This window comes from Sceloporus undulatus, chromosome 5 (assembly GCF_019175285.1).
Source record: "Sceloporus undulatus isolate JIND9_A2432 ecotype Alabama chromosome 5, SceUnd_v1.1, whole genome shotgun sequence".
NCBI lineage: Eukaryota > Metazoa > Chordata > Lepidosauria > Squamata > Phrynosomatidae > Sceloporus > Sceloporus undulatus.
In genome coordinates, this window is record NC_056526.1 from 130,567,445 (window position 1) to 130,581,963 (window position 14,519).

The window sequence follows — 14,519 nt, forward strand, 5'->3', positions numbered from 1 at the left end:
TTATAGTACTGTAGTCTAGTCGTGAGACCACTAGGGCATGACCAGTGTTTTTTGCGGTAGAAGCTGAGAGATTGGACGGATTTTGGCAATATTATAAAGAAAAAATCTACAGACCTTGGCTGTAGTCTGGATCTGGGGGTATAATGACAAAGAGGAGTCGAAAATGAAACCAAGACTGTGGGCTTCCTGGACTGGCTGGATAGAGTGTTATTGACAGAACTAGAAAAGAAGTAGTGAAGGGTGGGCTTAGGTGGGAAAACAAGAAGCTTGGTCTTTGGACATATTGAGCTTCAGACGCCGATGGTGCATCCAGTGGGAGACAGCTGTTAAACAGGATGACACCTTGCTGTCTAGCTCGATGAAAGATTAGGGGTGGAAGGTACAGCTGGGTATCATCGGCGTATAAATGGTAGGAGAAACCAAAAGAACTATAGGTTTGCCAAGGGAGAGTGTGTATAAGAGAACAAAAGGGGACCCAAAACAGAGCCTTGAGGAACTCCAACGATAAGAGGGACAGAGGACGAGGTCTGACCACCGAGACTACTGAAAAAGATCTTTGAAGGTAAGATGTGAACCAGTCGAGGACAAGGCCCGAGACCAAGGTCGAGAGTACGTCTTTAGGGACAGTGGTCCACGTGTTGAAGGCTGCAGACAGATCGGAGGACAAGGATAGAGTAGAGGCCATTCGCCTTGGCCCGCAAAAGATCATTCGAGATCTTAGTGAGGGCCGTCTCTGTGGAGTGCCGTGGTTACTATGGAGTGCCGTGGTTACTATCAGCAAAGAATTGGCTTCCATTTGAAGATCAAAAATCTGAACTAGAATCTAAAAGAGAGTTATTTGCCTGCCCTTCTCTGATATGGAAAACTTGTTCAACAGGGACTAATTGGATGGACCTTTTGACAGCTAGAACTAAAATACATCTATATTGTAGCTCTGTGTGTTTAGGCTGAACTACAAATATCAGTAGTTGGGTCAAGTATATTTTCCTTAGAGAAAAAAGCACCGAAACTCACATCTTGGGTCAACCCACTAAGCAAAGTCCATTCTAGTCAGACGTAGTTACAATGTAAAAAGCATGGTAGAAATAGAGGACCAGCATAGGTTGAATTTTCATATTCTGCACAAATAAATCTAACTGACATAGGCTCTTTACAGACCGCCAAATACGGCAGTCTACCAGCATGCTCTTTGCTGCACGAGGGGCCGCTGCGTGCAAAACCGCGCAACTCCTCGCGCAGCAAAAAAGGAGCTCCAAAATGGAGCTCCTTCTTGCGGTGCGGCTATGACGCCGCAAAACGCTGCTGGCGCACTCGCGACATCATAGCCGCTGTGTGACACATGACACAGTGTCCGCTACGTAAAAATGGCGGCGGCCATCTGGAACAGCCGCCATCATTTTTTACGTGCTGAGCGCGATTAGGGTTAGGGAGGTGCGGAAACACCGCACCCCCCTAACCCTATATGTGCTCCGTGTGTACTTTAATGGCGTGTGTAACCCGCCATAGATAGCTTTGTAAATCATTTGTAACAACTATTTGGAATACTGTAGATAGCTTGTATTTTATTCTGCTTTTTAAAACTATAGTTAAGTGTGATTAGATGTATACTCTTATACTGTATATACTCATGTATAAGTCTATAAATTTAATCAAAAATTGACCAAAAAAGCTGGGTCGACTTATCCACAGTCAATGTAAGTATGGTACTTTATCCCATATATATATATTAATTATATTATATATATATACACACACACACACACACACACACCTACATACATACATCATACATAATATGAGCCATCCTCTATCTCTAAATAAAAGGGAAGAACTTAGTCCATCCTGCCAGCACCAAAAGAAGCCTGGATCCCCTCTATTTCTCTTATGCATCCAGCCTTAGGATGAGGCACAAACAGTTATGCCTGCCAAAATACTATGCTTGGGGCTCTGCCCCAGCAAAACAATATGCTAGGCAGTTAAAAGTGCTTGTTAAAAATAATCTTTTATTTTCCTATGTGGTTTGCTTTTTCATATTTTTATTATACTTATCAAAACCATTATCAAGCTGCTTTTTCATCTAAAATAGCATTCCAAACAGTTGTAACAGAATAGTTAAATACAGTAAAATTTAATTAAATATAGCTTTTAATTTCCTTTTTTTTACTTTTTGTTGTTGTATGCCTTCCAAGTCGTTCCTGATCCTATCATGCAGGGTTTCTTTAAAAGATTTGCTGAGAGGAGGTTTGTCCTTGCCTTCCGCTGAGGCTGAGAGTGTGTGACTTGCCCAGTGGGTTTTGTGGCTGAACTAGGACTTAAACCCTGGTCTCTAGAGTCATAGGCCAACACTCAAACTATGGCTTTTAGTGCCATGTAAATTCTAATTTCTTTAGAATGAGAATAAATCCTTTAGAATTAGAACGAATACATATTAATGTTTTAATGGCATACTGTGTTTTAGGAGTGTTTAAGACTATGCATCTCACTTCTGGGTTCATAAGTATAAGCCCTCTGGAAGCCTAATGGGCATCTACCAGAAATATCTATAACTGCTGGTGTTGGAGAAGGGGGCAGGTTATCATATAAACAGGATGCTGCTTTGCTGTGCTATCTCAGAAGACAAGATCCATGTGACCTAATCCATGTGCTAGGAAGGTTTTTGTTTTTTTATAGGTAATGTGGTCACATATGAATTATATAGTCCCACTCCAGTGGCTGAATATTATAGAAAGAAATCATATAAACTTTGAACAAATTGATATTTAAGAAGCTCAGTAATATAAAACAGATTTTTAATGAGCCCACAAAATGACTGCTCCAGCCTATCCATATATACTTTACATCAGTAATTTGCAGTATGTTGGTAGGCTGAAGGAAAAAACCCAACAACTAAAGTTTATGCTTATTTATTTGTTTTTAATTACATCTCTAAAATTCCCTTGGTCTTAATGTCATTATAAATATTTACCCCCAAATAATATTTATTTTAAATATTTATACCAGGGTTCTTGCACTTTTAGGAACAGGTTCTTGCACTTTTAATTGCCATGTAATGACACAAATCACTGCTGAAAGTTTTCCTTCTACTCTGCTCTTAAAAGTGAAAAAGCCTTGTTCGCTTTCACATATGACCATCTTCTTTCTTGCAGGTGTTTGACTATTTACTTGCCTGAGGGAAGTACAATGTAATTGCAATGTTCCTGTTTATTTTTTTTTTCCTACGACAGACCCTGATCCAAAAATTCAGTAGACACTGAATACACTGAACGTTTGTAGTAAATTTCTTGGAGACCTCTGCAGGGGAAATCAAAGCTGTGATTTTTCACAGCCTATAAGAACATACCAGCTCATTTGTGGAAGTGTTGAAAATACTCTGAAAAAAACAGTAACTTTGTTTCCTTGTAACAGTGGGCAACAATATGGGATGTCAAAATAGTTTTACAGTTGTCTTACCAGCTGCCTGGGCTGGCAACGAACCAGGATTGAAAGGCTTGTTCCATGTGGCTCTAAAGCATTGGATGCATTGCATGACTCTGACCTCACAAGTAAGCATTGTGCAAATGTTCCCCAAAATGTCTCTTGAAATGCCTTTGTTCTATTGACTTGGCATATGTACAGAAAAAGGGGCATTCTCAACAAACTTTAAAGATTGTATCAGGTTATTTTTTTAAAACAAGAGAGGGATAATCATGTATAGCAACTTTTCCCAGCTTGTTAAAATATGAAACCAATGCAGTAGAAGCTTGACAGAAATGTCAACCATTCCAATATCAATGGTAAGACTGACACAGAGGGTTAGACCTCCAGAGTCCAGATACTATATATCTGCATAGGAAATATTTGTGCTATATTTACAATATCATGCCTACCTTGTCGGCTATACTCATCTGACTCCCTGTGGACCAAGTCTTTTACTCGGTTTCCATAAAGCAATCTGGAGGAATCATGATCAAAAGCTTTCAGAGTTTCACTTGAGCTGTAGGATTTCTGTGTAGGCACTCGGCACTCTTCATTTTCTGTTGAAGAATTTGTGTAACGCCGCTCCTTGTCTCTTCTGCTCTTTGTCAGGGAGCAATAAGGTCTGCGTTCTTTCACATCCATGCTTCATTACTTCTGTATGCACATCAGGTCAGGTTGCTTGAAATTCTGCTCTACATTCGACTTTTCATCTGTAAGAGGATTAAATAGATTATATATAATTTATGTATCTATTTACATAATACACTATACACATTGGTAGTTAGGTAATTACTAGGGGTAAAAGTCCTACTCAAACAAAATAATGCTGACTCTTAGCTACCATTTAATTCTATGAGAAAGGCCCCGAACAGATAGGCCAAAATAAAGCTGCTTCAGGTCACTTTGGAGGTATGCTGTTTAAATGATGCATGCATCCTACAAGGCCAGAAGTCCTAAGGACTGGAGTGCAGCTTTGGAGCAGCTTCTGGCCTCTTAAGATGTGTGTGTCATTTGAACAGCATACCTCCAAAGTGACACAAAGCAGCTTTATTTTGGCCTGTCTGTTTCGGCCCAATGAGATCAAAATGAAGCAAATTATTTAGCAGTATAATTGTTAGGTTAGTTAAGTAATCTCTGTCCCACAAAATAATAAAATATACACTATTAATAGTATCATCTACCATATATTTTTGGCATACTCTGTTCGTGCCAGTACAGTCAAGCCATACAGTATCTTAAACAAACAAACAAACAAACAAAGTCATTGCTTTAGTTCAGGTTCAAATGCTATCGAAATAAAGTTAACCAATTCTACATGCCTAAACGATCAGTTCAATTCTTGATTTTTTTTTAAAAAAAACTTTGTTCATGCACCATTTTAGGTTCACATGTCAAGTATACTTGTTTGCTTCTGTATGTATGTTCCCAGCATACTATACATGTAAAGTCGATTTGATAGACACCAAATATATGTTACCTATATTGCATTCTTTTAACAACATAAATATGTATTGCATTCCATTATACTGTATTGTATGTTTTTCTTTTCCATGATAACCTGTGTGTTGACCAAACATTTGTCATGAATAGGAAAGAGATTTATAGCCTAGTCCTTGAAGAATGTGGAGTATATACGCTTATACACATCTTCCCAAAGTTTTTATATTTTATGTGCTTCTTTTGATTCTGATAGAGTCAGTAAATCAGTGAGAATACCCCCAACAGATGTTTTGTTCTTTGGGGCATCTCCTATTTTGAACTGGCAACCCAATCCTTGTTCCCCTCCAGTTTTGTTATGACATACACTCAAAACAGATGATCAGATAATGGTTTAGATTCTGTTCTAGTTCAGGACAAAACAGAGCTTCATTCCAGTTTTAGCTTCAAGTTCAGATTGACTCTCTGGTCTTAACAAGCACTGATGCAAGGGAAAGTTGCAAAGCATCTGTGAGTGGTGTATTTCACTTTCAGCATTTAAAAAATGTCACTTAGGAATTTTGCTAAAAAACCAAGCAAATAGATTTCCAGAGAAGGAAATGGCTGACACGCTGTTAATTTATTGCCTCAGAAAATAGTTACAAATGTGTATTTTTGCATATTTAGATCAGAGACTTCTTTACCATTAGACAGATTTCCCATGAGCTGAACAAGCTGACTGTTTGTGCCAGCTGAACAGGCTGATCCTATTATAGAGGAGTTTTGCTGTTCACCTTAATATTGGAGGAAGCTTATTAAGCTTAACAGCATTGACATAGTTCCCATTTGCCCTGTCATTAAACACTGCACTCTGCCCTAGTTACACACAATTCCATGTGCCCATTCCTTAGTGTTTCCCCAGTGGTTAGGTAGTATTCTATGCTCACTGATCACACTTGTCCTTACTCTCTCTCTCTTGTATATGTGTGTGGGCATCTCCCACAAACTTCCCCCCTAAAGTTTTCCCTTCCTCACCCACTAACCTTCAAGAGAGCTGACACAATCTTTTGTGGGAGTGATGCTCTTTTGGCTGCATAAGGATTGTGTCTCAGAAATTCAATACAAAAACAAAAAACAAAACAAACAAGCTTCATTTATATACCACTTCATACCACCTAAGCAGTGTCTAAGCGGTTTACAACTGTAAACTAATTTGCCCCCAACAACATGGGTACTCATTTTAGCGATCTCGGAAGGATGCAAGTCTGAGTCAAGCTTGAGCCCTTTTTTGCTGGTCTTGAACTCACAACCTTGTGGTTTTGAGTGAGTGGCTGCAATATAGGCATTTAACCACTGCACCACCAGGGCTTCTTTAAAGCTTTGCTTCAAGCACCTGATTAACCATGGAGCAAATAGAATGCTAGACTGGCCTTAGAATTAAACAAAAACATTTCTAATATGAAGAACACAATATGTCAGCTTTCCTTCCTTACTCAAAATTAAGTGTAGGAAACCTAACCTGAATCAGGACAGGGGAAGACAGTTTTAGTATTTTGCCACCCATTGTTGTTGGGATCCAAATTAAGTGCTGATTCCACAATCCACTACCATCCGCCTGCAATTTGTATTGACAAAATGGATTATTCAAACTGGGTCCTTTGGCTACAGTCTAAACAGCAGAAATCAGAGAAGCTTCTGTATTGTAAATTCTTTTGTTGTTTTAGAACATACTTGATAGTGGCTCATAAATTCAGCAGGCATGGTGCCTCATTCTCAAATAGCATTAAGTCCACAATACACCCATTAACACATTTATAGACGATAATTGTAAAGATCAACATAAATCCCGTACAATGCTGAACCTCCTATTTTTCTTCTTACTGCATACTTATGAAAGGGCCAACAAATGGCTGTGGGGTTTTCTTCGGGAGAGGATATTCAGAGAGCTTCAGTGGAAAGGGAAGTGTCCACCACCAAAACTTACACAGGGTTCCACTGTTCTACCAGTGGTCGCCCAGCTATGGTGAGCCAAGAAGGTCACTGAAATTATCAGAAGTCAGGAATTTCTATGATCTTATCAACTATATATTAAACAATATTGTATCTGATCAGACTTCACAAGTATTCCACTAAAATTAAACACTTTCAGGAAGCCTGAGTTGTAACTAAATTTTCAACATTACCAACTGATGTAATTAGAAATTTATACTGTATAAGGAAGGTAAAGTTGCAGAGATTATGAGACCAATCAACCTCCATGGACATCAACACACAAACACACACAGTGTACTATGTACATTTTTTTTTTTATCAAGGACAGAAAGCCCTTTTATGTGACACAAGGCAGTATTACATATTTTAAATCTACTAATTTTACATAAGAGTAATTGCCACTATTTGCCTCTCTGCATAAACAAACACTAGGATATATGGACTCAAATGCATGAAAGTGGCTCATTAACAGAAGTGTTATGTCTTGTATTAACATGATGTAAGGTTTTTTTTTTCCTTTTGTCTTCAGGAGAAAAAAAACATAATGAGATCTTTCTTCCTGTTGCACCTTTGAGTATAAGGTATTTGAAATATGCCACTTAATTAACATACGAAGTCTAAGCAATGGAAGCAGCCAGTTTTTTCCCCAGAATATTACTACACAGAAGTATGGAATTCATCACTATGTAATATAAAGCAGTACCTTTTCCTGCCCAACAAAAGAAGAAAGATGCTGTTAGATCCATTCATCTATTGCCTTTCTAAAATACACTTTTAAACAAATCAATCATCTCACTTAAAGTAATTCTCAGCATGTATTTAATTTACAATCATATTGTAATTTAGAATTCTAAAAGTATCAGGTCTTTAATCATCAAGCCTTATCTGAAATATTCTGGAGATTGCATGAATCTCAGATTTGTCCATGTAAATGGAATACATATGCAGAATACAGAAATTGTTCTTTTAGGAAATATTTCTTTATCGCACAAAGGACAATTTAAAATCTATTAAGGAGCAGTACCTTCTCAGAAGAGCAGAACATGAAGAGTTCTTGTTCAACTATCTGTTCAGATATACTATTACAATATCTGCACCAATATCATATCCTACTCTAGAACCTTTATACAATTGACATAATGTTTCCTAAGATAAAAAATTCCCTCATCCCTTAAGAAACTATTTTCTTTGGTATACTGTTGTTCTTAAATTCATTTTTTAACATGCAATCAACTACACTAAACATTTCAACTGCTCTACACAAACCACGATACACATCTACTACAATGAGAATTTGTTGGAAAATTAAAATTCTTAACTTAATTTTAAAATATATAACCTTTTAAAAATGTGGCTTCTTATAATTTATACAATTTAATATTATTTACAAAAGAAGTTAATTTATTGCTTTCAAGGTTCTGGAGTTTTAAGTGGATAGTGTGGGGGAGGGGGAGCAAAAACCTTTTGTATGTACTATTTTTGTGTATAAATTTTATTTTGACTATCCACAGTTGAAAATCCTCAATGGTCTAATCCATGCTGCTTTGTTAGCAATTAACAATCTCCTTCTCACAGAAGTCAATGAACTCAATAAACTTCAAAAAGCAGCAGTCCGGGTTATCTATTGTCTTCCCTAGCCCTCAAGGGCTAGTAAGGTTAGAAACTGCAAGAGGCTTCATAGCACTATATTATTAAAACACCATGACAGCAATTATACAGTTATCATAAACAGTAAAGATACAACTGATCATATCCTTACATTTTTTCATGTTTTTATCATAAAGATTGGGGTGGTACAATTACCAACTGTACTATTTGCCACTGTAAATACTAGTACCATAGTTAGGATTAATCTGAGTGACTTTGAAAGGTGCCTCATCTAGTCATTATCTGTCCATAAATATCTATCACTGGCTTTCTGAAATACAGTATAAAGATCTGCCCAGAAATGCCACTGAACCTACAATTCTTGGTATATATATGTGCTATTTCTCATACATAAACATGGAACAATACATGTACTCTGACCCTTATCAATGGCAAGTTCCTCCAGCACAAAAAGAAGTGGAGGGAAACCACATTTTTCATAGGGGATGGGGAAGAAACAGCATTGGAAATGAGCAGAAACCTTGCCTGCATTTTTCCACTCAGTCTCAGCAATAGCTTATTCCTTGGTATGTGTCACCTGAGGAAGTACTCTTGAAGGGGTCTTTGTAATTTGGGGTTTTGCCATAGCAACAGAGATAATTCAACAGCTCTAGAGCTTGCTACCATCTTCTAGGTGTCCTTTTCCATATCTCTTGGTTGACAGAAGAGAAAGAAATGGATATTCAATTTAAGTGAGCTTGACATTCTACATTGCTGATGTGTGTACAATAGGAGTACAGTAGTTCCTTTATTTTGCGATAGAAATTCCATGAATGGAATTAGTAATGGTATGTTTCTGCAATGTAACATGGCATGTAAGTTTCTGAGTCTCAGGTGTGTAATATTTTAAAAGATGTGCAAGCAAGCTTTTGAGCAAGTTAGCATTCCATCACATGAAGATCCATGAGCATTTCCTGGCAGTTACTTTTGTTTTAAGTCTGTGAACTATCAAAAATTGTTCTATTCCATTGTTTTCCCACAATACTTGTATCAGTTGGCCCTTCTTATACACAGATTTTTTATACACGGATTCAAGCATACACGCTTTGAAAATGTTCCAAAAAAGTATAAATTTCAAATATGAAACCTTGATTTTCCATTTTTTTAAATAAGGGACACCATTTTGCTATGTCATTATATTTAATGGGACTTGAGCATATACAGATTTTGTTATACATGGGGGATCTGGGAACCAAACCCCAGCGTATAACAAGGGTCCACTGTATGTCATAGCAAGCAATAGCAATAGAAAGTAAATTTCTATACCACTTCTGAGTGCACTTAAGCACTCCCTCAGTGGTTTACAATGTATAAGCTAATTGCCCCCAACAAGCTTGTTACTCATTTTAGCAATCTATGGATGGATGCAAGGCTAAGTCAACCCTGGAGCCCTGCCTGGGATCAAACTCACAGCCTTGTGGCTGTGAATGGCTGCAGTATTAGCATTTAACCACTGCTCCATCAGGGCTCCTAGTAATGGATTACAAGTTATGAAATGTCTGGATCTGTGATTCTTCAAAGAGAAGTCAACACAATAAATATGCAGTGGGGAATGTGAGCTCCCTGACTACAAAAGTACTCCAGCAGAAAGAAAAATATTTCACCTGCAGTCCTATACAATAAATTTTATTGGAATTTGTTTTGCCATTTGTTAATATAAAGTCTCCCTGCCTGCTTAAAATCTTGTGCATGACAAAGGCTGAATGTCTCTTACCCAAAACATATACATCACCAGTACCAGTCATATTAATATCCCGAACTGTACAATACCTGCCTTCTAGCGTAACACATTTTGTCTCAGTATTTTATATTGCTTCACTATTCCCCCACAAAGTCCTTGATTTATCCTAAAACTTAGTTTCTGATCTTCCTTTCAACACTAAACTTTGTACTATTCCTAGCTTCCATCATATTATTCCAGTACACAGCTCAAGTATGGCAATCTTTAAAAGCTCCTGTCCTCTCCTCTCACTAAGTGCTGCATATTCTGTTCCTTTCCCATGCCATCCACTTTGCCAGTGACATTCACACTGATCTGATAGCAGAAACTTGGGAATGTATTGAATGACTGAAAAGAATATTTGCAAATGGCAAAGGGCTCCTGAGAGATTGAAACCCCTCCCCAAAGAGGAAGAAGAAGAAGAGGTAGTAGTAGTAGTAGTAGTAATCAACTTCCAAAAGACTTTTCATTTTTCAGGTCCTTTTGCTAAAGTCTTATTAGCTAGTTGAAAAGCCTTTTTATAATAATAATAATAATAATAATAATAATAATAATAATAATAATGAAAATGATGCAAATGATTTTTTTTGCACAAAGCACCATTTGTTTTGTAGGTTTTTTTTTAAAATGAAAGAACACTTAATAATTTCCCCTTGCAAAGTGGAAATCTGGAAAGGTTTGAGGAGGTTGTACCTTTTAAAAAAATATGACAAGTAAGCCACTGATGCTTGTTCCTAATGTTGTTTGGGCCAAGGAAAGGATTATATCCAGGATCTTCTCATGCATGCTTGTAGCTATGTCTCAAAAAGGAGAGTATGGAGCTAAATAGATGGGCATAATATGTCACCTTGGGAGTAGTATGGGGGTGTGGTTTTTAGATGATGCATGCCCCGATGCCGCCATCACACTGCCCACTCGACCAGATGAAGCGCAGTGTTGCGGTGCTCTGGAAGTGCGGCATTTATATGCCACTTCCCACAGGGGTACCGCAAACCTGCGGCAGTGGCTAAAAGGGCGCCCTTCCCCTTCACAAAAAGGAGCAGCTTTCTGCCACTCCTTTTTGAACTGGAAGAAGGCCAGATCAAAGCCACAGTGTGCAGTTGCCACAGCCTCGTTCCGGCATACAAAGGTACGGCATAACGCTGGCCCTTTAGGGCCATCTGTTTTCAGCCAAAGTCTGCAAATCATGTACAGTCTGCCCTTCCCTTACACGGGGATTTGTTCCGGATCTCCCCACATAAAGGAAAAAATGCAGCTGCTCAAGCACCATTCAAATGAATGGGGCTTGTGCTCGCGGAGGCGCAGCCACAGTGTGCGGGGCGCACACCATGGGAGCGCGTGCCATCGTTTCCTTCCGGCGCGCGCCTCCCTCACTTCCGTCGCAGCTTCCAGCGTATGCCGAAATCTGCATAAAACGCGTCCAAGTATAACGCAGGTGCACTGTATAAATATGTGTATAAATAAAGAAAGGTTCACAATTTTGTTCCTTGAAAGGGAAACCAATTGAGTGCTTTACTGTGGGGAAAGGCAAACATCTAATACTTATTTAGAAATGGAGCCAGTCCAATCTAGGGGACACTAGTAAAAGCTTCTGCAGTGTACAACATACACTCATCTAGAAAGCTATAGAAAGGGATTCGTACTACAAAGCATGCATTCCTGCTATATTTAGAAATGTATTTAATGTTGAAACTTAAGAGATTGGCAGTCACCGAAGCAGGTCAAGAAAAATAAAATGTGCTTCTGACTTTTTAGTGGGGAATGTGTTGAAACAGTTAGCTTTTAAAAATATACTTTCTATACCACAATGTTATCTCATTATTGCATGACATTTTCACCTTGCTATACTATGATGGTCTTCAAAATGAAGGCCTTTTTTCTCCGATCAAAAAATCAAAGTGGTTTTTATCAGACCATATCAATGACAAATAACATGCAACTTTTAGAATACAAGTTATAGCTTTTAAAATTTCTGACCAATTAATCACAATAAAAAGTGTCAACAAATTTTTTAAATTAAATTTTACAAGATTTTTCGAAACAACTTCAACATGTTCTTGTTTTGGCCTAATTTCCATTGGTCCTGGCTAACACAGCAAATGGTGAAGGAGCTAGGAAGCTGGAGACCAACAAGAGAAATTCCCACAACACCATATTCCTTGATTATATTTAAACAGACAGTTGGAAGCAGTAAGTGCAATGTATAGACTCACAGAAATTGAGTAACTAGTGTGCCATATTAACAATGTCTAGAATTCAGTACTGCAGTTACCTAGATTTATAACCTAGAGTTATGGATTCATAACTGATCTGTATTCAACAAGGTTAAATGCTGTGTAAAGTGGAACCTTGGTATCCATTGGGGGGGGGGGGTTCCATTTTGGAACCTCTCCCCACGGATACCAAAATCCACAGATGCTCAAGTCATGTTGTCTCCAATGGTGGCGTGGCTACTAGGGACAGCCCTCTTTGCCATTATGGACAACAGGACTTCAGGTAAGCCCCCCATCTCCTGGGCATCTTCTGGGCAGGCAGGGGCACCAAGGCGGTCCCACACTCTCCCTCATGGGGCACTCTCACTTTTGGAGCACTGGGTGACAAGCTAACAAAAAGAGGAGGGGGGTGAAGGTGGTGCAAGTGTTGGTGCCCTCCCAGGTGAGGCTGAGCTCAGAGTCCAGTTTCCCGCTGCCTCTGTCTCTCTGTGCCCCCAATTTGCTTCCCAGGCTGGCATCAGGCAGAGTTCACAGCAGGAACACAGCACCCCCTGCCAGTCTACCCGGCCCCCACGGACAGTGAAATTGCCAGGGCGATCCCTAATGGAGGTGCAGCCATGTGTACCTGCCACCATTAGAAACAACTGGGGGCTTGCCATCTGCAGATGCTGGAATCCATGGATGGCAAGTCGGCAGATAAGGAGGGCCCACTGTATTCAGTAAGATTACTGTTAGCCTCTATAAATACCATCCCAACTCACCTTAAGAGCCAGCTGCCAGATTGTGTGAAGGAGGACAGTTCAGCTGGTGTGAAGGAAGTCAATTCAACTTCTATCAGCCTTGCTTGCTGGTGTGAGGGAGCTGGAAATGTTATCCTCTTTATGTCCTGATCAGCAGCTGAATGGATCTCCTTTTCCTGATCCAGTGGGCCACTCTGAACTTTTACATATATTTACCTTCACCTACAAATAGCACTACATTTTCATTTTTTTAAAAATACTAAATTGATATTCCCAATGAAATAATGTGACACATGTTTACTGTCCAAAATCACCAAACCCATAAAATGGTATTAAAATAACTCTGCAAGATAATGAAGCTATTTGATGTGAAAGTTTTCACATTATCAGTCAAACAGTTCTTGGATTCAACTTATTGTCAAAGCAAGTATATGTCACAATTACAGTTTGTTGATCTTAAGGAAAGCAATTCATTCAATAAATACTGTGTCAAAAGATCTTTCTTTGCCACCTCTTTGAATGATGCAGATTTGTAAAAAGTCTTTACATTGTCCTGGTTCTTTATGCATGTAATATATTTATAGCACACTTTAATGCAGTGGGTCCCAAACACTGGTTTTCAAAATGTTTTGGAGTTCAACTCCCAGAAGCCCCAGCCAGCTTGGCTGTCAGAAATTCTGGGAGCTGAAGTCCAAAAAATCTAGAGGACCAAGGTTTAGGAATCACTGCTGTAATGTTGCAATATTCCAGTTCCCCAAATCCAGGTATAATCTAACTGGCATATTATGAAAACTATGCAAAATTAAGTACATTATGCAAATATTAGTATCATAGAATCATAGAGTTGGAAGAGACCACAAGGGCCATCCAGTCCAACACCCTGCCATGCAGGAACTCTCAATCAAAGCATACCTGACAGATGGCCATCCAGCCTCTGTTTAAAGACCTCCAAGGAAGGAGACTCCATATTAATATTCTGCAGATCAAGTATATTAATTCTTGCAGTTTTTACTTTGTATTTTAGCCTTACCACCACCACCAGCAAGTAGTGGCCTGACACACCCACAAGTGTAACAGAACACTAAACTTGAATACGGAAGGCCACGTTTAGATCTATGCTTATCACAAAGCTTACTGGGTGACTTTAGGCCACTAACTATCTCTCAGCCAACTCCTTACAAGATTTTTATGAGGATGAACAGGGAGAGATGGCTACAATGGAAAACAGTCCTCTACATTACTGGTGCTACACAGATTAATCATAACCATAATTACAATTGTCACACCCAGGTGTTCTGCTAGTATAATTTTAGTTTTAGACTCCTTTTTAAAGTT

The 14,519-nt window shown here is 38.7% G+C and overlaps 1 protein-coding gene across 1 annotated transcript in view; it reads right to left on the reverse strand.

Annotated features, from left to right (window-relative positions):
* The window catches only part of TENM3 (teneurin transmembrane protein 3), a 1,412,274-nt gene that overhangs the window by 380,628 nt on the left and 1,017,127 nt on the right, over window positions 1-14,519 (reverse strand). Inside the window, exon 10 of the mRNA XM_042468494.1 lies at window positions 3,867-4,166. Within this exon, the coding sequence (XP_042324428.1) occupies window positions 3,867-4,098 (232 nt within the window). The 5' untranslated portion in view covers window positions 4,099-4,166. The remainder of the gene's footprint in view (window positions 1-3,866; window positions 4,167-14,519) is intronic.